We start from the raw sequence: 27,238 nt of genomic DNA on the forward strand, positions 1-27,238 counted from the left end.
AATTCACCATGAGAAGTTGCGTCCCTCTGACATATCATGATCCTATGATTGAGTGTCCTGATGGCCCTGATGATCAACATCAGTGTGTGTGCCTGCTGTGGTGTGGTGTGGCCATGTCAGACACCTGCATCACTTGGTGTCTGCGTAATTTGGTAATTTGGGAGGAAAGCCGTAAGTGGAAGAGGCCACCAGCATTGGCGTAGACTAGTAGTTCAAGCGCGCTCTCCAAAGGCCTGGGTTCAATTCCCCACAATGTGTAAAGCCTGTTTCTAGTGTCCATCACCATGACATTGCAGGAATATTGCTGAAAGCGACTGAAAACCAAATAAACTTACTCACTGATATATAACTGAAATATTGTTAAAACCAGGGATAAACCCAACTCCCTCACTGAGCTCTGACACTAACCCATAGGCCCTGGCACATCATATTAGTACGTGGTTGTTTCATTCAGCTGTCAGATGCTGTAATTGATATAAATAATATATCAGCTTCAATAATTTCCAGTGCAGTTTAAATTATTAATTTAGAATTGTGGGTTTCTTGATAATTAAAACCAGTAATTAGTTTGAGTTATAGAAATACATTCCATGTGACCGTCTTATAGCTTATCTTTAGTCCTACAACCCACTGACATAAACATGTGGCCGTGACACGTGTGACTTTATCGGCAAATATTCGTGACACATCAGGAGAAAGCCAACAGTTCATAATGTCCCATCTACAGGTCAGTCACTTATGTCAGAACTTGTCAATATGCGGAGAACATGCACCGTCAGTATTTACAAGTAGAACCTTGTAAAAAGTCTTTGCTCGCATTGTCTTACTGTTATTGTAACCAGTTCAAGATTGCTATTTAAAGACGGCCGTCGGGTCATACTGAAAATCTGGAAGACCTAAAACAAAACCTGGCCCAAATAGGTCCAAAGTGAATGTTCTTTCTGTACACGCCAGCTGCAGAACATCTGCAATCTCGCAAAGCAATAAGTATATTATATATAGTCGCCTGAATTGTTGTAACAAAGCGTGCGTCTTTGTAATCTGAGTAATCACTGCATTTCACGTTCCTTACAGTGATACGGCATCGAGTAATGTATATTAACATTGTCTTTAGAAGTACGCGATGCACAGAGCTAAAACATAAACACATTGTCATGGACGTCGCAAGGATTCATGGAGTTGCTGCATGCAGGGCCCGCGGTGATCCGAGTCTCAGACTCGTCCTGACAACGACCCTTTGCCTGTTGGCATTACAACCGAGCACGTTAGATTCACAAGTGGCAAACGTCTACAAAAGTAGATTTCATTGAGTAGCGCCAGAGACCATAAATTACTAATGGCTCTGCTACTGAAGCTGTTTGCAGTACTTTTTACACTGAAGACACTGCTAATTACTGTCTACAAATTGAAAAAGTTGAAAGAATGATGTTGGATGATAAATAAAATCTCGCCCTCGTGTCTTTTGATATCAAATATATCAACACTCGTTGATAAAAGTGGCAAAAATCCTCGGCAAGCCTCGGAATTTTTCCACTTTTATCAACGAGTGTTGATATATTTGATATCAAAAGACACGAGGGTGAGATTTATCATCCAAAACTGGCTCCCACAGGAGATATCGCTTGGATGAGATCAAGCGATATCTACACCGTCTCAGCTGGCGTTTAACTCTGTAATCGCGTAGCATCTTCTTGACGCAGAATCCATGGCTGCTGTTTTTCATCGGAGTAACTGCTCTCCACCAAATCAGTGAGTAAACATTTATCATTTTGAATCATCAGATTATATACACAAAGAAAAAAAGGTTAAGCACACCCTTATTTCTGAATCATGACATATGGCAAAAATCATGGCATGGGATGACTGACCACAGGAGCGGGGCGATACCTATGTCATCAGATAGAACAAACATTTGACAACAAAATAAAGAAGGTATTGGTGAGTTGTGATTGAAATTTACTGACCAAAAGAATCATGGTAACACAGGTACTGTTTTTGACCTTAGACAATACTTAAAAAAGTATGGAGCTGCAGGATTAAGTAAACGAGTTACGTTTGATGTTTCATGTGAAAATGTTCCTTAAAGTCTCTACTTGACATGACACGTGAAACAGATCCGTAGCGGGTATAACCGCCACGTGCCCGGATGACGCATTCCACCCTACGTCTCATGCCTCCAGTCAGACGTTGGATCTGTTGATGGGTCAACAACAACCACTCCTGATGCAATGCTGCTTCTAATTGGCGTAAATCTTGTACAGGAGGATCTGGTGCCTGTATGCGCCGCCCCAGAATTTCCTAAACATTTTCAAGGGGATCAAATCTGGTCTCATTGCTGGCCAGGGTAGTCTATATCGCACTGCCCCTCATGTTATCCACGACTGCATGCGAACGATGAGGCCTGGCATTGTTATCCATGTACTGAGGTCGAGTAGCAAGAGGGTGCTTGTCAAAATGAGGAACGACCAATGGCCTCAAAACGTCCCGGATGTACTAAGCCCCTGTTAAGTTGCCCCTAATGGTTACTAAATCCAATCTGCAATCATGAGAGATAACACCCCCAAACCATTACCGAGCCCCCGCCGTATGCAACAGTCGGTTTAATGTACCTGGGGATGTAGGCGGTGTTCCGGTGCTTCCAACCTCTCGTTCTTCCATCAGTGACGTGGAACAGAAAGCGACTTTCGTCTGACCAATGGATCCGTCTCCAAGTTTAGATTCCAGTTCTGTCGCGCAATACACCATGCTAAACGAGCAGATTTGTGGTGATCTCTCAACAAGGGACGCTTTATGACTCGACCAGCCCTCAGTGGTCCTGACGGTTCTGGTTCTGGTTCTTGCAACCACAGCTGTTTCAGACGAGTACTTGTTAATAAGGATTCTCGACGTATGGGACGAAGAAGGCCCCTGTCTTCGCGATGTGTTGTCACAGGAGGTCTTCCGGATCTGGGACGGTCCTGTACATCATAGGTCTGAGCATGTTTCTCGACTAAACGGCTTACGAAAGTGTGATGATACCCCAAATTCCGACCAATGGTATTACAAGACATTCCTTCGTTGTGCATGCCAATTATTTGCCATGGCGTTTGATAATTGCCTTCGTGCCATGGTCACACAATGTCATGGAATAACTGTTTAAAACCGAGCTTAAGAAAGCAATTTTAAGGTTTGGATCTACTGCTTTTAGAGATACTCGACGGTAGCATGCTGCCCGGGCATACCATGCATGGCACGTGAGCTTTCGTCACGCATGACTGATTATATCATCTCGAGAAAACATAATTCTTCCCGTAATTATATCTTTCATGACAAAAATATTGGGACCAAACAATAATGAAATATACTGAACCGCAAAAGAAACGTCACCATGGATAGATATATGAGAAACCTTATTTGTCCAAACACTGAAAACATACTTTTAGACATATTGAGAGGATGTAACTTGTCAAAACTGATCATCAAGGTTGAAATTTAAGTGTCAAATGTTCTTAAAGTGAAACACAACACTTGTCTCTGTGAAAATGACATCACAAGTCAATATCTCGTGTGTCCGCCATGTGCATTGATGACTGCCGTGTCACGTCGATACATGGAATGGATGAGGCGGTTGATGAAGGCCATAGGCACTTGAGCCCACACTCTGAGGAACGCCTGACGCAGTTCAGCTGCAGTTGTCGGACTTGCTCGGACGTCATTCAGCCGTCTTTGAATCTCGTCCCACAGGTGCTCAATGGGATTTAAATCGGGACCGAAGGCAGGCCACTGCATGATTCTGATGCCATTCTGCTGGAGAAAGTCTCTTATTGCTCTCGCAGTGTGGGCACGGGCGTTATCATGCTGAAACTCGTGGTTGCGGCGACGTGCCAAATGAGGTTTGGCGTCCGGTATCAAGACTTGATCAATGTACCGAGTTACTGTGACACCAATGCGTCTCCCGGGACCGATGTTCTGGAAGACTACAGGGCCGACCCTCTGCAAGACCAATTCCACCCCACACCATGATGCTCGGACCACCCCACGAGTATCTCTCAACAACACAAGCATCCGAATAACGTTCCCCACGGCGTCGCCAGAAATACAGGAAGCATTATCCCGGGATTCCGGGTTGGAATTGTTCCCCAGCAACCAATGCTGTAAGAGGCGACCAAATGGATCGGGTGGTCAGGCTCGGTGGCTTAATGTTGATTGCGTGTCATCCTATCACGGCGTGGATCATATATCCGTAATATTATTGAGTGCGGCGTTAAACAACAAACAAACACACAGAAAACATTAAGAACATTTCTTCTATTGATCAACCCCGTGTCGAATCCGAACCAGGGTATGTTTCAAGGAACTATGATTGTAAAACCCGACTCCGAATCGGTTGTGTTACAATGTGTGACCTGTTCGATTTTGTGGATAGTTGCTCATGTTAGTTATCCTGTTTTCCTGGTCCAGACTGGCATATTTACTAGTCGTACTGATATACTTTGAATACTTTTACGGCTGCTTATACTTCTAAAGAAATACAAAATTGAGTTCTCTAACGAAGGTTGAGCCTTGCAACGTAATGCCACATAGGTTACTTTTCTTCGGTGTATTACTTGATATTTATGAGCAGCCCCTGGATCCGGGACTGCTTACAGTGTTGTTGAAATTTTGGTCGCCGCTGCCGGTTATTTTCTGCAGACAACTACTCAACGACTATTGCGATCGAGATTATTCTTACATAAAAAAGGACTGGTTGACTAGGAGTCGGTATACTGTGTCTGAGTGGGGTATTCATGTTAAACTGCGGCATGGTATCTCCGTGGACTAGAACTATAAAATTGAAATTAGTCCGGTCTAGTACAAGCAGCCATACACAGCATGCACGTCGCTATATAAGTGGAATAATCTTGGACGCGACGTTGAAACCCATTTCACCTCACCGATTCAACGGTGACGAACGAACACATTACATGCTGGAATGCAGACAACCTCCTATAGCACAAGACGAGTGCAGTAAGCAATGCTAGATACTTCTCCGTTAGTCATGCAGTGTTCGTCTTAAGCTTGTCACGGGTTGGCTCATTGAAATACCGGAAACAGAATAACCCAGAATTACATCCCTTTGTCATGGCAGGATGGTATGTGGTTATGGTCTATGGTCTGTAAGTACTCCAATGCGCGTTGGTTTTAATAATTGGTATTTATTTGTCGGATGAAAAGAGCAAAAATAGTCTTCTATTTAGTCACATATTAGTGAGTGAGTGCATTAAAAGTTTACATAGCATCGGCAATATCTCAGCCACAGAGCGATGGAAACTAGGTCCCATATTAAGCTGACACGACAGTCTGTAAATCAGTCTCTTCAAGGCAGCGTTAAACCTACCTCACACGCTTACTCCCTCTCTTTATAAACCTATTCATTGGGATCTCTATTAAGTAAGAGAGTTCTTTCTATAGGCATTAAAACCTATTGTGAGGTTTTACTTTCAAAGTAAAACCTATAATAAGGTTTTATTTTCGTTCAGGAGGTTTTACTTTGAATGTAAAACCTTAAATCCCAGGTTTAACCAAGTAACTGAAAAAATGACTACAAGTAGCAATTCAATATTTTAATTCAATTAAAATTGAATGTCATGTGTACAGTGAATGAAGACTGGGTAACAAAATGAAAGTCGTCGTCGCTCATCTTTCCACTTCAGAGTCTCTGGTGAAAGGACAGCGAGGTTTCAAAACACGTGCTTTTAAACAAGTGCTTATCAATGCTGCACAATTTGCACGTGAAGTAACTGCTAGCCGTTACGTCACAACTACCTCTGCGTAACAGTTGGATTGTTTAAAGTCGTAAATCTTGTAAAGCAAAAGACACCTTTTAAATTTGCGAATTTTCGTTTTGAAAAGTTTAAAAGAAGTGGAATATTGCAACACAAACATTTTGAGACCGAAGATTTCACTTACATTTAAAAGTAAGTATTTTAGTTGTGTTTTGTTGTTGACACAAGTGCTCAAGTACTCTTGACCGCCTGGCAAGTCAGCGAATTTCACGTGCAAGTTATGATATCACGTCTTCAAGGTAGCGCTATAATGAAGCGCCTCATTTATAGATGCTCGTTATAACATTTAATCAATTTAGACGGTTTATAAGTATGGAAAAACACTTTCCCTCGGTTTTGGTAGACAGAGCATGCCCTGGGGGTCGGGAAAAACCGCGGAGGCTTCGCCCCCTTGGTTTTTCCCTCTCCCCAGGGCATGCTCTGTCTACCAAAACCTCGTGATCGTGTTTTCTCCAATCCATACATTATGATTTAATTATATCGAAATACTAAACTAAATAATAACTCATCAATAACTGATGTACATTCCAGGAATTCTGATGACCTAATGCCCCTAATGGCGCATTAGCTATTTCAAACATGACTTGACAAAGTGTACCCATCTTTGATAATCCAGTGTATTATGTATCCATTCTAGGATGATTAATACCCTGGATCCATTCTCCGTCACAGCTTCTTTTTGAGTCCTATTCGAATTACGCGACGCTTACAATACGACGTCCAATCAAATTACTCATGAACTAGAGGATTTCTGTGCGAAGTTACTAGAGACAGGCATGGTATTATGGTAGTGGAATAAGCTGTACAAGCGAATAGGACCATGTTATTTATCATAATACTCTGGAGATGTAATACACTGGGTAATCGAAGATGGGGTGTACCTAACCGCGTGAAGCGTTCATTCGTTAATGTATTTTGGTTTCAGCTGACGCCACGTGGTGCTATGTCTGTGACAACACAGGTGATGGCACCACGTGTTTGTCCATAATCAAGTGCCCCGATCATCAGGTAAGTTTTTACTTCAACTACAAGATCGTGATATGTCGCTCTACGTCCTTATAAAACTACTCCCACTTTTGACTATCATATTGTTGGTATCTTGCTATCTCATGCCATTAAACCAGTGAACTCCCGTTTCGGGGCTATGCAATACTAGAGCGAAGTAAGACCCATTTTATTACAATATAGATCTTTATTATCGAAATAGCCACTGGTGGCGCCACGAAAGAACCCAGAATTTCTGGCCTAGTTCGGCACGGGAGGAAACGACTTTTATCAGTTAACTCCCTTGCCTCGGGAAGATATACAAGAGCTGTCAAAAGTGGCGTTAAAGTCACACACTCACTCGAGGGGGAACGTTGCCCAGTCGTCTGAGGCACCGCAATGTGCAGAGTTGCGTCCCTTAGGCGTTCAAGAAACCTGTGATCCTGCGGCACTCGATATCTTTGCTGTAATTTCATGCCTCATGGTAAACTGCAGCTTATCTCCAAACCTCCATCACCGTACGTTTACTCCAGACCTTCATCACTATACGTTTACTCCAGACCTCCATCACAATACGTTTACTCCCGACCTTCATCAATATACGTTTACTCCAGACCTTCATCACTATACGTTTACTCCAGACCTTCATCACTATACGTTTACTCCAGACCTTCATCACTATACGTTTACTCCAGACCTTCATCACTATACGTTTACTCCAGACCTTCATCACTATACGTTTACTCCAGACCTCCATCACTATACGTTTACTCCAGACCTTCATCACTATACGTTTACTCCAGACCTTCATCACCGTACGTTTACTCCAGACCTTCATTACTATGCGTTTACTCCAGACCTCCATCACCGTACGTTTACTCCAGACCTCCATCACTATACGTTTACTCCAGACCTCCATCACAATACGTTTACTCCAGACCTCCATCACTATACGTTTACTCCAGACCTCCATCACTATACGTTTACTCCAGACCTCAATCACCGTACGTTTACTCCAGACCTTCATCATTTTACGTTTACTCCAGACCTCCATCACTATACGTTTACTCAAGACCTTCATCACTATACGTTTACTCCAGACCTTCAACACTATGCGTTTACTCAAGACCTTCATCACTATACGTTTACTCCAGACCTTCATCACTATACATTTACTCCAGACCTCCATCACTATACGTTTACTCCAGACCTCCATCACTATACGTTTACTCCAGACCTTCATCACTATACGTTTACTCCAGACTTTCATCACTATGCGTTTACTCCATACCTTCGTCACTATACGTTTACTCCAGACCTCCATCACTATACGTTTACTCCAGACCTCCATCACAGTACTTTTACTCCAGACCTTCATCACTATACGTTTACTCCAGACCTCCATTACCATACTTTTACTCCAGACCTTCATCACTATACGTTTACTCCAGACCTTCATCACTATACGTTTACTCCAGACCTTCATCACTATACGTTTACTCCAGACCTCCATCACTTTACGTTTACTCCAGACCTCCATCACCGTACTTTTACTCCAGACCTTCATCACTATACGTTTACTCCAGACCTCCATCACTATACGTTTACTCCAGACTTCCATCACTATATGTTTACTCCAGACCTCCATCACTATACGTTTACTCCAGAACTTCATCACCATACGTTTACTCCAGACCTTCATCACTATACGTTTACTCCAGACCTTCATCACTATACGTTTACTCAAGACCTCCATCACTATACGTTTACTCCAGACCTCCATCACCGTACTTTTACTCCAGACCTTAATAACTATACGTTTACTCCAGACCTTCATCACCATACGTTTACTCCAGACCTCCATCACCGTACGTTTACTCCAGACCTTCATCACTATACGTTTACTCCAGACCTTCATCACTATACATTTACTCCAGACCTTCATCACTATACGTTTACTCCAGACCTTCATCACTATATGTTTACTCCAGACCTTCATCACTATACGTTTACTCCAGACTTTCATCACTATGCGTTTACTCCAGACCTTCGTCACTATATGTTTACTCCAGACCTCCATCACTATACGTTTACTCCAGACCTTCATCACTATACGTTTACTCCAGACCTTCATCACTATACGTTTACTCCAGACCTTGATCACTATACGTTTACTCCAGACCTCCATCACTTTACGTTTACTCCAGACCTCCATCACCGTACTTTTACTCCAGACCTTCATCACTATACGTTTACTCCAGACCTCCATCACTATACGTTTACTCCAGACTTCCATCACTATATGTTTACTCCAGACCTCCATCACTATACGTTTACTCCAGACCTTCATCACCATACGTTTACTCCAGACCTTCACCACTATACGTTTACTCCAGACCTTCATCACTATACGTTTACTCAAGACCTCCATCACTATACGTTTACTCCAGACCTCCATCACCGTACTTTTACTCCAGACCTCAATCACTATACGTTTACTCCAGACCTTCATCACCATACGTTTACTCCAGACCTCCATCACCGTACGTTTACTCCAGACCTTCATCACTATACGTTTACTCCAGACCTTCATCACTATACGTTTACTCCAGACCTTCATCACTATACGTTTACTCCAGACCTCCATCACTATGTGTTTACTCCAGACCTCCATCACTATATGTTTACTCCAGACCTTCATCACTATACGTTTACTCCAGACTTTCATCACTATGCGTTTACTCCAGACCTTCGTCACTATACGTTTACCCCAGACCTCCATCACCGTACGTTTACTCCAGACCTTCATCACCATACGTTTACTCCAGACCTCCATCACTATACGTTTACCCCAGACCTCCATCACCGTACGTTTACTCCAGACCTTTATCACCATACGTTTACTCCAGACCTCCATCACTATACGTTTACCCCAGACCTCCATCAACGTACGTTTACTCCAGACCTTCATCACTATACGTTTACTCCAGACCTCCATCACTATACGTTTACTCCAGACCTCCATCACCGTACTTTTACTCCAGACCTCCATCACCGTACGTTTACTCCAGACCTTCATCACTATACATTTACTCCAGACCTTCATCACTATACGTTTACTCCAGACTTTCATCACTATGCGTTTACTCCAGACCTCCATCACTATATGTTTACTCCAGACCTTCATCACTATACGTTTACTCCAGACCTCCATCACCGTACGTTTACTCCAGACCTTCATCACTATTGGTTTACTCCAGACCTTCGTCACTATACTTTTAATTCAGACCTTCGTCACTATACGTTTACTCCAGACCTTCATCACTATACGTTTTCTCCAGACCTCCATCACTATACGTTTACTCCAGACCTCAATCACCGTACGTTTACTCCAGACCTTCATCACTTTACGTTTACTCCAGACCTCCATCACTATTCGTTTACTCCAGACCTCCATCACTATATGTTTACTCAAGACCTTCATCACTATACGTTTACTCCAGACCTTCAACACTATGCGTTTACTCAAGACCTTCGTCACTATACGTTTACTCCAGACCTTCAACACTATACGTTTACTCCAGACCTCCATCACTATACGTTTACTCCAGACCTCCATCACTATATGTTTACTCCAGACCTTCATCACTATACGTTTACTCCAGACTTTCATCACTATGCGTTTACTCCAGACCTTCGTCACTATACGTTTACTCCAGACCTTCATCACTATACGTTTACTCCAGACCTCCATCACCGTACTTTTACTCCAGACCTTCATCACTATACGTTTACTCCAGACCTCCATTACCATACTTTTACTCCAGACCTTCATCACTATACGTTTACTCCAGACCTTCATCACTATACGTTTACTCCAGACCTTCATCACTATACGTTTACTCCAGACCTCCATCACTATACGTTTACTCCAGACCTCCATCACCGTACTTTTACTCCAGACCTTCATCACTATACGTTTACTCAAGACCTCCATCACTATACGTTTACTCCAGACCTCCATCACCGTACTTTTACTCCAGACCTCAATCACTATACGTTTACTCCAGACCTTCATCACCATACGTTTACTCCAGACCTCCATCACCGTACGTTTACTCCAGACCTTCATCACTATACGTTTACTCCAGACCTTCATCACTAGACGTTTACTCCAGACCTTCATCACTATACGTTTACTCCAGACCTCCATCACTATACGTTTACTCCAGACCTCCATCACTATATGTTTACTCCAGACCTTCATCACTATACGTTTACTCCAGACTTTCATCACTATGCGTTAATCCAGACCTTCGTCACTATACGTTTACCCCAGACCTCCATCACCGTACGTTTACTCCAGACCTTCATCACCATACGTTTACTCCAGACCTCCATCACTATACGTTTACCCCAGACCTCCATCACCGTACGTTTACTCCAGACCTTTATCACTATACGTTTACTCCAGACCTCCATCACTATACGTTTACCCCAGACCTCCATCACCGTACGTTTACTCCAGACCTTCATCACCATACGTTTACTCCAGACCTTCATCACTATACGTTTACCCATGACCTCCATCACCGTACGTTTACTCCAGACCTGCATCACCATACGTTTACTCCAGACCTTCATCACTATACGTTTACTCCAGACCTTCATCACTATACGTTTACTCCAGACCTTCATCACTATACGTTTCCTCCAGACCTCCATCACCGTACATTTACTCCAGACCTTCATCACTATTCGTTTACTCAAGACCTTCGTCACTATACGTTTAATTCAGACCTTCGTCACTATACGTTTACTCCAGACCTTCATCACTATACGTTTTCTCCAGACCTCCATCACTATACGTTTACTCCAGACCTCCATCACCGTACGTTTACCCTAGACCTTCATCACTTTACGTTTACTCCAGACCTCCATCACTATACGTTTACTCCAGACCTCCATCACTATATGTTTACTCCAGACCTTCATCACTATACGTTTACTCCAGACCTTCAACACTATGCGTTTACTCAAGACCTTCGTCACTATACGTATACTCCAGACCTTCATCACTATACGTTTACTCTAGACCTTCATCACTATACGTTTACTCCAGACCTCCATCACTATACGTTTACTCCAGACCTCCATCACTATATGTTTACTCCAGACCTTCATCACTATACGTTTACTCCAGACCTTCGTCACCATACGTTTACTCAAGACCTTCGTCACCATACGTTTACTCCAGACCTCCATCACTATACGTTTACTCCAGACCTTCATCACTATACGTTTACTCCAGACCTTCATCACTAAACGTTTACTCCAGACCTTCATCACTATACGTTTACTCCAGACCTTCATCACCATACGTTTACTCCAGACCTTCATCACTATACGTTTACTCCAGACCTTCATCACTATACGTTTACTCCAGACCTTCATCACCTTACGCTTACTCCAGACCTTCATCACTATACGTTTACTCCAGACCTCCATCACTATACGTTTACTCAAGACCTTCATCACTATACGTTTACTCCAGACCTCCATCACTATACGTTTACTCCAGACCTTCATCACTATACGTTTACTCCAGACCTTCATCACCGTACGCTTACTCCAGACCTTCATCACTATACGTTTACTCCACACCTTGATCACCATACGTTTACTCCAGACCTTCATCACTATACGTTTACTCCAGACCTTCATCACTATACGTTTACTCCAGACCTTCATCACTATACGTTTACTCCAGACCTCCATCACTATACGTTTACTCCAGACCTCCATCACTATACGTTTACTCCAGACCTCCATCACTATACGTTTACTCCAGACCTTCATCACCGTACGTTTACTCCAGACCTCCATCACTATACGTTTACTTCAGACCTTCATCACTATACGTTTACTCCAGACCTCCATCACTATACGTTTACTTCAGACCTTCATCAGTATACGTTTACTCCAGACCTTCATCACTATACGTTTACTCCAGACCTTCATCACTATACGTTTACTCCAGACCTTCATCACTATACGTTTACTTCAGACCTTCATCACTATATGTTTACTCCAGACCTCCATCACTATACGTTTACTTCAGACCTTCATCACTATACGTTTACTCCAGACCTTCATCACTATACGTTTACTCCAGACCTTCATCACCGTACGTCTCCAGACCTTCATCACTTTACGTTTACTCCAGACCTCCATCACCATACGTTTACTCCAGACCTCCATCCTATACGTTTACTCCAGACCTCCATCACTATACGTTTACTCCAGACCTTCATTGCCAGATCTGTCCATACGCCATCGCTAGTCCTCATGATAGATTTGTTTGTTTGCAGATGTGCTATCTACAAAAGTACATAACGTCGAAGGGCCAGACCAGCTACCGATCCGGTTGCCAGAACAAAACTGTAAGCATTTTATGTTGATTCGTTACTTCTCAAAGCGGGTCTAGTGATCTAAAAGGTCATTATGTGTAGAATTGCGTACCAAGATCCACTGATCGCTGGTTCAAATCTTATCTTCGCTCTGATTACGAGGTCATCGTCAATACTTCATGGGATCATGTACACTACGTTCCCTCGTCATCCGCGAAAACATAGGGCCGGGCGACTGTGCTTGTCCTGAGAGGCGACTAGATGTAGTCTCACATTGCTTCAATGTCAGGCAATGCCAGCATCATCCCTGGTGGTTTCAGCAATGAGATCGACATATCTACGTCGTCACGGTACTAGAACTAACTAATTTCAAAACCGAGTAAAACAAAACTCAAATTACAATTTCAGGGTCTTCTTTTCTTTCTTTTTTTAAAAATGAATTAAAAAAATACTCTAATTTAATAAACATTTACAGAGATGATCTCTTAAAAAATCAAAAAAATCTTGTCTGTATTGGGATATTTAATTTTTTGCTACGGTTCCAGATATGCAATTCCTATTCCAAACGGAAGGCCGCCATCGGTTTAGACCCTGTTGTCTGCGAGGCCTGCTGTGACAAGGACAGATGCAACGCCCGTCTTTGTGGCGGCAAATGTGAGGGGGAAACCTTCTTATCCGTTATCCGTTAATGGGCGATATAATTTGGAATTGTGGTCACAAGGAGAAAACATTATCTGGAGTGATTAAATTGTAGTTTGCTTGTAGATGCTGTCACTATCACCCCCCCCCCCCCCCCCCCCCCCCGCCCCAGGTTGCCTTCTACCCCGAGTATTTACCGTCGAGCATGAAAGAGCTCTCATATTGCTGTCGCACAAATCCACCATAACATATGCTTGCTCGCAAACTGACATTTTATATAAAACAACAGCAAATTGTTGTAATCCTATACCATGTGACTTATTCAACCAATTATTTATTCGCAGCAACCACTTTCCCAACTACCGTGTGTTACGCATGCCCGGCGACCTCTGATCCCACGCAGTGTAAGGCAGCTATGCATTGCCAACGCGACGGAGTATGTACATTGTTCACATCAATGACACCTCACAGTCGACCAAATCTGCCTCGTAGCGTGGGGCGTTACTGACATTTAAGGGGATAAGCTCTTTTCGACAAAACAGATAAATATCCCTGTGTTAGTGGAAGCTGACAAGATTATGCTTCCATTGGGATTATATTTTTATTTCCTGGTTCGCGGATCCGTTGACCCTAAAAAAGAAGGAAAGTGGAAAGAAAGTCCAGTTTAAAGCCTAAAAATCACTCTAATGAATAAACAACATCACAAATTCTTTCTCTGCCACACCTTGGTAAGTGTTAAACGCCCAAACTCAGTGTTCCAAAGTAAACGCTTTGCAAAATTTCACAAAAAAGCTAAAAAACACAGAATCGTAAATTGTATGTATTTATCATCCTACCTAGGCTTATTTATTATTTCATAGTCGAAGACCCGAGTTCGATTCCCCAAATGGGTACAATGTCTGAAGCCCATTTCTGGTATCCCCGCCGTGACATTGCTGGAATATTGCTAAAAGCGGCGTAAAACCATACTCACTTACTGTTAGACATCATACAATTTGAACACAAATGGTATTCCAGTGAGTTGAGCTGAACTGGCTGTGACTGCCACGTTGCCTCCCTGTAAAACCACTGTTCTGTATGGATTCCCGTCTTAGGTATCCCGATCGATCTGGGCGGAATTCGTATCGGCACAGTGCTCGAATATGTTTAATTCAATGTATCGAACTACAGATAACTCGACATAATTATATGCTGGTGATCCAAGGACATACGAAAGTTAACAAACCATGTTAGAAACACCCAGATACGTTTGACAAAGACAATGCATGCGTTACAGAAGATCCGGGGTGGAATGGGTCTTCAGCAACCCATGCTTGTCGTAACAGGCGACTATGCTTGTCGTAAGAGGCGACTAACGGGATCGGGTGGTAGGTCTCGCTGACTTGGTTGAATCATGTCGTCGTATCCCAATTGCGTATATCGATGCTCATGATATCAATCACTGGATTGTCTATTCCAGACTCAATTATTTGCTGACCGCTGTCATACAGCTGGAATATTGCTGAGTACGGTGTTAAACAAACAATCAAATCGTGCGTTACACCATCCGATGGAAATATTTCAGGAATGAAACATGTATATAAACACATATTTATCCCCCGTATGATCACGGTTTTTGTGGGTATTTTTGTTTTGACTAAATTCGAGAGCTTTGAATGTTTTATCAAGATGTCCGTTAAACAAACCTCGTACAACACATACCGTACAATGTAGCAGGATTGTAGACTATTAACTGTGTTATCTTTCAGAAATGTCTTGAATACAGCTACCATGTCCCTCAGACTAACCAACTCATGTACTACCAGGGTTGTTCATCTAAGCAGGTATGTTTTGTTTGTTTGTTTGTTTGTTTGTTGTCTAACACCTCACTTAATACACAAGACTGATGCTTAGGATTTAAGGCGAAGTCGATGCCCGAGAAAATTTGCCTTTTATGTCTTATCATGTAGAGATGTTACTTCCATGCATGCAGGTGTTGATTGACCGCAGTGTCCATGGTATCTTTATGGGGTGGGGACAAACTGAGGATCAGTTGGTCATTATGAAAGTTTGCTATGTACATAGTGTTTTATTATATCGTTTCCTAATGATAAAACGACATGCAGGCAAATATTTACAGAAAATAATACAACAGTCAATCATCTAGATTTCATTTCGATAATAACTTCTTTGAAAACCGTATTATTTGATTATAAGAGATTTTAAGATTTTGAAAATACGACTATCAACAACACATACCGTAATTTCTTAAAAGACCGACAAAGACTTCGGCAGTTGACGACACAGCAGGTTTATGACCCCTTATGATCTCTGATGGCAATCGAGTTTTGTTGTTGAAAGTAATTAATTTGTCTCACAGTTAAGGTAGCTTCTCGAACAGGCACCCCGTCTAGAAACCAATCAATCTTTTGGTTACAGCGTTGCGAAGCGCTGGCTCAAGTGGCCGCCACCTCCCATGCCCACCAAAGCGGCTTCCTGTTTCAACACGTGGCTTGGTACAACACCACTTGCTGTGACCGCTACATGTGTAACGACGGCAGGGCAGTGATGGCGGCAGCAGCAACGACACCTTCAACGTAGAACATGATGTTACTATTATCTTCCTGTCACTGAGCCTCGTTAATCAAGATAATGCCAAATTCGTCTGGAAAAAACATTTATGTCTCGATTAAGGCTATATTTCACAATAAACAAATAATTGAAATTAATGTAGGGGTGAGGAGTTCGAGTTATGTTTGTCTGGATTAACGAGGTTGCAGTGTATTTGGTTAAACAAATGGGTCACTGAAATAAATATTGATCTAACTTGACTGCGTTCATGTATATCAAGGTAGCGATAATTATGCCAGTAACGTTTATTGTATCAAAAATGTATATAGATTTATACGTCTATGTATTTTTTTGTATTAATGAAAAAGAAAAGAGTGAATATCATTTTACTGTGTGACAGTGTGCACATACGATGAACTTCGACATTTCTGTATTTCCTTAAGTTAATAATTCAATCTGTGTAAGAATTGATGTTGGTCTTGAAAGAGAATAACTGAGAGTGAGTTTGTGTAACGCCGCTCTGGGCAGTATTTCGGACATATCACGACGGAACAGTTTTGTGTGGGAGGAAAGCCCGAAGTAATGCAGGACGGGTACCACTTCGGTGAAACCCACGAGCACGGGTATAGTGCTGACAAACCAAGATAATAGTCACGACGAAAAACCTGATATTTCAACCAACAACCAGAGGTTCCTGGCGTAGAAATAGATTTTGTGAATAGATCAGCTCTATATACCTCTATATTTACCTGAGAGGTAGACGTGTTTACCGGACAGGTATGATTCAAAATAACAGCAATTGCAGCAGAAACACAAGGTTGAACCCAACGAAACAGTCTGTGCGTATAAATATTCTTTCTTAAAAAAGGGGACCATATTTGTCTCACTGCCCCGGATAATAAGCAGCGACGCTTGCCAAATAAACACAGGAGTCCACAAACGGTTTGGGACACAGTGGTGATGTCGCCAAGCAGGAATCTGTGACGTCCACAATGAAGCAACGTCATTGTTTATTGTGTCCCCATAAGTAATGACATCACAGAATAAACACGTCAACAATCAGCTGACGTCATAGACAATCAGATTATCGGCAGTGTACGCTGCCGGAGGACGTGTTGCTTTCGGGATGTATCACAAAAGCAGGTTTTGTTGTGACAGGAACGGGATTAGGCAGAGGTAAGTCAGCGGCTATATTCTTTGATGCGAAACCATTTTCTGTCAATATTCCAACAGACCTTGGCGTTATCCAGTGACGTGTGTTCACTGCAGACGACTGTTTAGATTTGGTGATTGTATCCTAAATTCCTCTGTCTAGTAATTTAGTATGAATGGACAAAGCTTATGGTGACGAGGAAAGTGTTCTTGGCAGCGTCGGCATTGTGGTAGTGAAGGACTGGTCTTGTTACGAAAGTTAAATGTGCTTTTAATTGAATGTGATTGGAGAACAAGTATGTTGCCCTTTCCAGGAAACCTACAGAGTTATAGGTCGGGCTCTGCAATCGGGCGGATTTGTGTAGTGACTGTTGATTGTCGTCACATAATATGACCTGAATGTGTGTGCCTAGATGAGATCGCGTAGTTGTAAAAAGGAAAGCATCACTTGTGTTGAGGTTGGCGTTCAGATGGATCCATTCCTGTGTATTGAAGTCGCAGTCAGTAAGGAAAAGCATTCTGTTGTCATCCACCGTCACTATCATGTTGTGTGACTGACACAGGTATGATAAGTAAGTTCTAATGGGAAATTAAATCAGCAAGTCGCAGACGTAGTTATAACATGAGACTGCGTTTGTGCCATCAGTAACTAATTGCTTGAAGGAAGTTATTTGGTGTATATTATAGAATTTTCACTTCATTTACTAGGCAGGTGCAACGATGCTTCCGATTGTTTTAATAGAATTCAGTTGTAAGTATGAGGTCCCTCTCCAAATACTGCCGCATGTATTACTGTAAAAACGCCAGTGGTCTACCTGAGCTTGGTTTCGTTGCTAGGATTTGATGTGCGTTCTTTGCTGTGTATTTTGTTTGCAACCCGTGCTAATCCATGACAGAGAGCATCTTATTGGGCTTATAAAGGGACCGTGTCTGTCTGAGCGGCCCGTATAATCAGGAGCGACGCTTGCCAAATATTTACAGGGGTCCACAAACGGTTTGGGACACTGTGGAGATGTCACCAAGCGGGAATCTGTGACGTCAACAATGAAGCAACGTCATTGTTTATTGTGTCCCCATAAGTAATGACATCACAGAATAAACACGTCAACAATCAGCTGACGTCATAGACAATCAGATTATCGGCAGTGTACGCTGCCGGAGGACGTGTTGCCTCCGGGATATATCACAAAAGCAGGTTTTGTTGTGACAGGAACGGGATTAGGCAGAGGTAAGTCAGAGGCTATATTCTTTGATGCGAAACCATTTTCTGTCAATATTCCAAAAGACCTTGGCGTTATCCAGTTACGTGTGTTCACTGCAGACGACTGTTTAGATTTGGTGATTGTATCCTAAATTCCTCTGTCTAGTAATTTAGTATGAATGGACAAAGCTTATGGTTTCGAGGAAAGTGTTCTTGGCAGCGTCGGCATTGTGGTAGTGAAGGACTTGTCTTGTTACGAAAGTTAAATGTGCTTTTAATTGAATGTGATTGGAGAACAAGTATGTTGCCCTTTCCAGGAAACCTACAGAGTTATAGGTCGGGCTCTGCAAACGGGCGGATTTGTGTAGTGACTGTTGATTGTCGTCACATAATATGACTTGAATGTGTGTGCCTAGATGAGATCGCGTAGTTGTAAAAAGGAAAGCATCACTTGTGTTGAGGTTGGCTTTCAGATGGATCCATTCCTGTGTATTGAAGTCGCAGTCAGTAAGGAAAAGCATTCTGTTGTCATCCACCGTCACTATCATGTTGTGTGATTAACACAGGTATAATTAGTAAGTCTTTTGTGGAAATTAAATCAGCAAGTCGCAGACGTAGTTATAACATGAGACTGCGTTTGTGCCATCAGTAACTATTTGTTTGAGAAAGGTATTTGGTGTATATTATAGAATTTTCACTTCATTTCCTAGGCAGGTGCAACGATGCTTCCGATTGTTTTAATAGAATTCAGTTGTAAGTATGAGGGCCCTTTCCAAATACTGCCGCATGTATTACTGTAGAAACGCCAGTGGTCTACCTGAGCTTGGTTTCGTTGCTAGGATTTGATGTGCGTTCTTTGCTGTAAATTTTGTGTATTTTGTTTGCAACCTGTGCTAATTCATGACAGAGAGCATCTTATTGGGTGTATAAAGGGACCATGTCTGTCCGAGCGGCCCGTATAATCAGGAGCGACGCTTGCCAAATATTTACAGGGGTCCACAAACGGTTTGGGACACTGTGGAGATGTCACCAAGCGGGAATCTGTGACGTCCACAATGAAGCAACGTCATTGTTTATTGTGTCCCCATAAGTAATGACATCACAGAATAAATACGTCAACAATCAGCTGACGTCATAGACAATCAGATTATCGGCAGTGTACGCTGCCGGAGGACGTGTTGCTTTCGGGATGTATCACAAAAGCAGGTTTTGTTGTGACAGGAACGGGATTAGGCAGAGGTAAGTCAGAGGCTATATTCTTTGATGCGAAACCATTTTCTGTCAATATTCCAACAGACCTTGGCGTTATCCAGTGACGTGTGTTCACCGCAGACGACTGTTTAGATTTGGTGATTGTATCCTAAATTCCTCTGTCTAGTAATTTAGTATGAATGGACAAAGCTTATGGTTTCGAGGAAAGTGTTCTTGGCAGCGTCGGCATTGTGGTAGTGAAGGAATGGGCTTGTTACGAAAGTTCAATGTGCTTTTAATTGAATGTGATTGGATAACAAGTATATATGTTGCCCTTTCCAGGAAATCTACAGAGTTAAAGGTCAGGCTCTACAATCGGGCGGGTTTGTGTAGTGACTGTTGATTGTCGTCACATAATATGACTTGAATGTGTGTGCCTAGATGAGATCGCGTAGTTGTAAAAAGGAAAGTATCACTTGTGTTAAGGTTGGCGTTCAGATGGATCCATTCCTGTGTATTGAAGTCGCAGTCAGTAAGGAAAAGCATTCTGTTGTCATCCACCGTCACTATCATGTTGTGTGATTAACACAGGTATAATTAGTAAGTCTTTTGGGGAAATTAAATCAGCAAGTCGCAGACGTAGTTATAACATGAGACTGCGTTTGTGCCATCAGTAACTATTTGCTTGAAGGAAGTTATTTGGTGTATATTATAGAATTTTCACTTCATTTACTAGGCAGGTGCAACGACGCTTCCGATTGTTTTAATAGAATTCAGTTGTAAGTATGAGGTCCCTTTCCAAATACTGCCGCATGTATTACTGTAAATACGCCAGTGGTCTACCTGAGCTTGGTTTCGTTGCTAGGATTTGATGTGCGTTCTTTGCTGTGTATTTTGTTTGCAACCCGTGCTAATTCATGACAGAGAGCATCTTATTGGGTTGATAAAGGGACCATATCTGTCTGAGTGGCCCGTATAATCAGGAGCGACGCTTGCCAAATATTTACAGGGGTCCACAAACGGTTTGGGACACAGTGGAGATGTCACCAAGCGGGAATCTGTGACGTCAACAATGAAGCAACGTCATTGTTTATTGTGTCCCCATAAGTAATGACATCACAGAATAAACACGTCAACAATCAGCTGACGTTATAGACAATCAGATTATCGGCAGTGTACGCTGCCGGAGGACGTGTTGCTTTCGGGATGTATCACAAAAGCAGGTTTTGTTGTGACAGGAACGGGATTAGGCAGAGGTAAGTCAGCGGCTATATTCTTTGATGCGAAACCATTTTCTGTCAATATTCCAACAGACCTTGGCGTTATCCAGTGACGTGTGTTCACTGCAGACGACTGTTTAGATTTGGTCATTGTATCCTAAATTCCTCTGTCTAGTAATTTAGTATGAATGGACAAAGCTTATGGTGACGAGGAAAGTGTTCTTGGCAGCGTCGGCATTGTGGTAGTGAAGGACTGGTCTTGTTACGAAAGTTAAATGTGCTTTTAATTGAATGTGATTGGAGAACAAGTATGTTGCCCTTTCCAGGAAACCTACAGAGTTATAGGTCGGGCTCTGCAAACGGGCGGATTTGTGTAGTGACTGTTGATTGTCGTCACAAAATATGACTTGAATGTGTGTGCCTAGATGAGATCGCGTAGTTGTAAAAAGGAAAATATCACTTTTGCTGCCGGAGGACGTGTTGCTTTCGGGATGTATCACAAAAGCAGGTTTTGTTGTGACAGGAACGGGATTAGGCAGAGGTAAGTCAGAGGCTATATTATTTGATGCGAAACCATTTTCTGTCAATATTCCAACAGACCTTGGCGGTATCCAGTTACGTGTGTTCACTGCAGACGACTGTTTAGATTTGGTGATTGTATCCTAAATTCTTCTGTCTAGTAATTTAGTAAGAATGGACAAAGCTTATCGTGACGAGGAAAGTGTTCTTGGCAGCGTCGGCATTGTGGTAGTGAAGGAATGGGCTTGTTACGAAAGTTAAATGTGCTTTTAATTGAATGTGATGGGATAACAAGTATGTTGCCCTTTCCAGGAAATCTACAGAGTTAAAGGTCAGGCTCTGCAATCGGGCGGGTTTGTGTAGTGACTGTTGATTGTCGTCACATAATATGACTTGAATTTGTGTGCCTAGATGAGATCGCGTAGCTGAAAAGGGAAAATATCACTTGTCTTGAGGTTGGCGTTCAGATGGATCCATTCCTGTGTATTGAAGTCGCAGTCAGTAAGGAAAAGCATTCTGTTGTCATCCACCGTCACTATCATGTTGTGTGATTAACACAGGTATAATTAGTAAGTCTTTTGGGGAAATTAAATCATCAAGTCGCAGACGTAGTTATAACATGAGACTTCGTTTGTGCCATCAGTAACTATTTGCTTGAAGGAAGTTATTTGGTGTATATTATAGAACTTTCACTTCATTTACTAGGCAGGTGCAACGATGCTTCCGATTGTTTTAATAGAATTCAATTGTAAGTATGAGGTTCCTTTCCAAATACTGCCGCATGTAGTACTGTAAAAACGCCAGTGGTCTACCTGAGCTTGGTTTCGTTGCTAGGATTTGATGTGCGTTCTTTGCTGTAGATTTTGTGTATTTTGTTTGCAACCTGTGCTAATTCATGACAGAGAGCATCTTATTGGGTTTATAAAGGGACCGTGTCTGTCTGAGTGGTCCGTATAATCAGGAGCGACGCTTGCCAAATATTTACAGGGGTCCACGAACGGTTTGGGACACAGTAGAGATGTAACGAAGCGGGAATCTGTGACGTCAACAATGAAGCAACGTCATTGTTTATTGTGTCCCCATAAGTAATGACATCACAGAATAAATACGTCAACAATCAGCTGACGTCATAGACAATCAGATTATCGGCAGTGTACGCTGCCGGAGGACGTGTTGCTTTCGGGATGTATCACAAAAGCAGGTTTTGTTGTGACAGGAACGGGATTAGGCAGAGGTAAGTCAGAGGCTATATTCTTTGATGCGAAACCATTTTCTGTCAATATTCCAACAGACCTTGGCGTTATCCAGTGACGTGTGTTCACTGCAGACGACTGTTTAGATTTGGTCATTGTATCCTAAATTCCTCTGTCTAGTAATTTAGTATGAATGGACAAAGCTTATGGTGACGAGGAAAGTGTTCTTGGCAGCGTCGGCATTGTGGTAGTGAAGGACTGGTCTTGTTACGAAAGTTAAATGTGCTTTTAATTGAATGTGATTGGAGAACAAGTATGTTGCCCTTTCCAGGAAACCTACAGAGTTATAGGTCGGGCTCTGCAAACGGGCGGATTTGTGTAGTGACTGTTGATTGTCGTCACAAAATATGACTTGAATGTGTGTGCCTAGATGAGATCGCGTAGTTGTAAAAAGGAAAATATCACTTTTGCTGCCGGAGGACGTGTTGCTTTCGGGATGTATCACAAAAGCAGGTTTTGTTGTGACAGGAACGGGATTAGGCAGAGGTAAGTCAGAGGCTATATTATTTGATGCGAAACCATTTTCTGTCAATATTCCAACAGACCTTGGCGTTATCCAGTGACGTGTGTTCACTGCAGACGACTGTTTAGATTTGGTGATTGTATCCTAAATTCCTCTGTCTAGTAATTTAGTATGAATGGACAAAGCTTATGGTTTCGAGGAAAGTGTTCTTGGCAGCGTCGGCATTGTGGTAGTGAAGGAATGGGCTTGTTACGAAAGTTAAATGTGCTTTTAATTGAATGTGATGGGATAACAAGTATGTTGCCCTTTCCAGGAAATCTACAGAGTTAAAGGTCAGGCTCTGCAATCGGGCGGGTTTGTGTAGTGACTGTTGATTGTCGTCACATAATATGACTTGAATTTGTGTGCCTAGATGAGATCGCGTAGTTGTAAAAAGGAAAGTATCACTTGTGTTCAGGTTGGCGTTCAGAGCGGTCCATTCCTGTGTATTGAAGTCGCAGTCATTAAGGAAAAGCATATTGTTGTCATCCACCGTCACTATCATGTTGTGTGATTAACCCAGGTATAATTAGTAAGTCTTTTGGGGAAATTAAATCAGCAAGTCGCAGACGTAGTTATAACATGAGACTGCGTTTGTGCCATCAGTAACTATTTGCTTGAAGGAAGTTATTTGTTGTATATTATAGAACTTTCACTTCATTTACTAGGCAGGTGCAACGATGCTTCCGATTGTTTTAATAGAATTCAATTGTAAGTATGGGGTTCCTTTCCAAATACTGCCGCATGTATTACTGTAAAAACGTCAGTGGTCTACCTGAGCTTGGTTTCGTTGCTAGGATTTGATGTGCGTTCTTTGCTGTAGATTTTGTGTATTTTGTTTGCAACCTGTGCTAATTCATGACAGAGAGCATCTTATTGGGTTTATAAAGGGACCGTGTCTGTCTGAGTGGTCCGTATAATCAGGAGCGACGCTTGCTTTCGGGATGTATCACAAAAGCAGGTTTTGTTGTGACAGGAACGGGATTAGGCAGAGGTAAGTCAGAGGCTATATTCTTTGATGCGAAACCATTTTCTGTCAATATTCCAACAGACCTTGGCGTTATCCAGTGACGTGTGTTCACTGCAGACGACTGTTTAGATTTGGTGATTGTATCCTAAATTCTTCTGTGGTCTACCTGAGCTTGGTTTCGTTGCTAGGATTTGATGTGCGTTCTTTGCTGTAGATTTTGTGTATTTTGTTTGCAACCTGTGCTAATTCATGACAGAGAGCATCTTATTGGGTTTATAAAGGGACCCTGTCTTTCTGAGTGGCCCGTATAATCAGGAGCGACGCTTGCCAAATATTTACAGGGGTCCACAAACGGTTTGGGACACACTAGAGATGTAACGAAGCGGGAATCTGTGACGTCAACAATGAAGCAACGTCATTGTTTATTGTGTCCCCATAAGTAATGACATCACAGAATAAATATGTCAACAATCAGCTGACGTCATAGACAATCAGATTATCGGCAGTGTACGCTGCCGGAGGACGTGTTGCTTTCGGGATGTATCACAAAAGCAGGTTTTGTTGTGACAGGAACGGGATTAGGCAGAGGTAAGTCAGAGGCTATATTCTTTGATGCGAAACCATTTTCTGTCAATATTCCAACAGACCTTGGCGTTATCCAGTTACGTGTGTTCACTGCAGACGACTGTTTAGATTTGGTGATTGTATCCTAAATTCCTCTGTCTAGTAATTTAGTATGAATGGACAAAGCTTATGGTTTCGAGGAAAGTGTTCTTGGCAGCGTCGGCATTGTGGTAGTGAAGGAATGGGCTTGTTACGAAAGTTAAATGTGCTTTTAATTGAATGTGATGGGATAACAAGTATGTTGCCCTTTCCAGGAAATCTACAGAGTTAAAGGTCAGGCTCTACAATCGGACAGGTTTGTGTAGTGACTGTTGATTGTCGTCACATAATATGACTTGAATTTGTGTGCCTAGATGAGATCGCGTAGTTGTAAAAAGGAAAGTATCACTTGTGTTGAGGTTGGCGTTCAGATGGATCCATTCCTGTGTATTGAAGTCGCAGTCATTAAGGAAAAGCATTCTGTTGTCATCCACCGTCACTATCATGTTGTGTGATTAACACAGGTATAATTAGTAAGTCTTTTGGGGAAATTAAATCAGCAAGTCGCAGACGTAGTTATAACATGAGACTGCGTTTGTGCCATCAGTAACTATTTGCTTGAAGGAAGTTATTTGTTGTATATTATAGAACTTTCACTTCATTTACTAGGCAGGTGCAACGATGCTTCCGATTGTTTTAATAGAATTCAATTGTTAGTATGAGGTTCCTTTCCAAATACAGCCGCATGTAGTACTGTAAAAACGCCAGTGGTCTACCTGAGCTTGGTTTCGTTGCTAGGATTTGATGTGCGTTCTTTGCTGTAGATTTTGTGTATTTTGTTTGCAACCTGTGCTAATTCATGACAGAGAGCATCTTATTGGGTTTATAAAGGGACCGTGTCTGTCTGAGTGGTCCGTATAATCAGGAGCGACGCTTGCCAAATATTTACAGGGGTCCACAAACGGTTTGGGACACAGTAGAGATGTAACGAAGCGGGAATCTGTGACGTCAACAATGAAGCAACGTCATTGTTTATTGTGTCCCCATAAGTAATGACATCACAGAATAAATATGTCAACAATCAGCTGACGTCATAGACAATCAGATTATCGGCAGTGTACGCTGCCGGAGGACGTGTTGCTTTCGGGATGTATCACAAAAGCAGGTTTTGTTGTGACAGGAACGGGATTAGGCAGAGGTAAGTCAGAGGCTATATTCTTTGATGCGAAACCATTTTCTGTCAATATTCCAACAGACCTTGGCGTTATCCAGTTACGTGTGTTCACTGCAGACGACTGTTTAGATTTGGTGATTGTATCCTAAATTCCTCTGTCTAGTAATTTAGTATGAATGGACAAAGCTTATGGTTTCGAGGAAAGTGTTCTTGGCAGCGTCGGCATTGTGGTAGTGAAGGAATGGGCTTGTTACGAAAGTTAAATGTGCTTTTAATTGAATGTGATGGGATAACAAGTATGTTGCCCTTTCCAGGAAATGTACAGAGTTAAAGGTCAGGCTCTGCAATCGGGCGGGTTTGTGTAGTGACTGTTGATTGTCGTCACATAATATGACTTGAATGTGTGTGCCTAGATGAGATCGCGTAGTTGTAAAAAGGAAAATATCACTTGTGTTGAGGTTGGCGTTCAGATGGATCCATTCCTGTGTATTGAAGTGGCAGTCATTAAGGAAAAGCATTCTATTGTCATCCACCGTCACTATCATGTTGTGTGATTAACCCAGGTATAATTAGTAAGTCTTTTGTGGAAATTAAATCAGCAAGTCGCAGACGTAGTTATAACATGAGACTGCGTTTGTGCCATCAGTAACTATTTGCTTGAAGGAAGTTATTTGTTGTATATTATAGAACTTTCACTTCATTTACTAGGCAGGTGCAACGATGCTTCCGATTGTTTTAATAGAATTCAATTGTTAGTATGAGGTTCCTTTCCAAATACAGCCGCAGGTAGTACTGTAAAAACGCCAGTGGTCTACCTGAGCTTGGTTTCGTTGCTAGGATTTGATGTGCGTTCTTTGCTGTAGATTTTGTGTATTTTGTTTGCAACCTGTGCTAATTCATGACAGAGAGCATCTTATTGGGTTTATAAAGGGACCGTGTCTGTCTGAGTGGTCCGTATAATCAGGAGCGACGCTTGCCAAATATTTACAGGGGTCCACAAACGGTTTGGGACACAGTAGAGATGTAACGAAGCGGGAATCTGTGACGTCAACAATGAAGCAACGTC

General features: G+C 42.2%; 1 protein-coding gene and 1 long non-coding RNA gene across 2 annotated transcripts; one reads left to right on the plus strand and one right to left on the minus strand.

Annotated features, from left to right (window-relative positions):
* Window positions 1-544: 544 nt before the first annotated feature.
* LOC124121933 lies at window positions 545-16,647 on the plus strand. The gene is made up of 8 exons (XM_046485069.2): window positions 545-727; window positions 1,701-1,749; window positions 6,730-6,812; window positions 13,160-13,231; window positions 13,744-13,852; window positions 14,182-14,273; window positions 15,586-15,660; window positions 16,256-16,647. Exons 1-8 carry the CDS (start codon window positions 713-715, stop codon window positions 16,415-16,417), a joined length of 657 nt encoding a protein of 218 aa, XP_046341025.2. The 5' UTR covers window positions 545-712; the 3' UTR covers window positions 16,418-16,647.
* A 1,487-nt stretch (window positions 16,648-18,134) lies between these two features.
* LOC125374210 lies at window positions 18,135-24,753 on the minus strand. The gene is made up of 2 exons (XR_007218562.1): window positions 24,562-24,753; window positions 18,135-20,774 (listed from the first exon to the last, which is right to left on the minus strand). It is a non-coding gene; the product is annotated as an uncharacterized LOC125374210 (long non-coding RNA).
* Window positions 24,754-27,238: the final 2,485 nt, after the last annotated feature.

The sequence above is a fragment of the Haliotis rufescens genome, unplaced genomic scaffold, assembly GCF_023055435.1.
Source record: "Haliotis rufescens isolate VD_foot unplaced genomic scaffold, xgHalRufe1.0.p SCAF_54, whole genome shotgun sequence".
Lineage (NCBI taxonomy): Eukaryota > Metazoa > Mollusca > Gastropoda > Lepetellida > Haliotidae > Haliotis > Haliotis rufescens.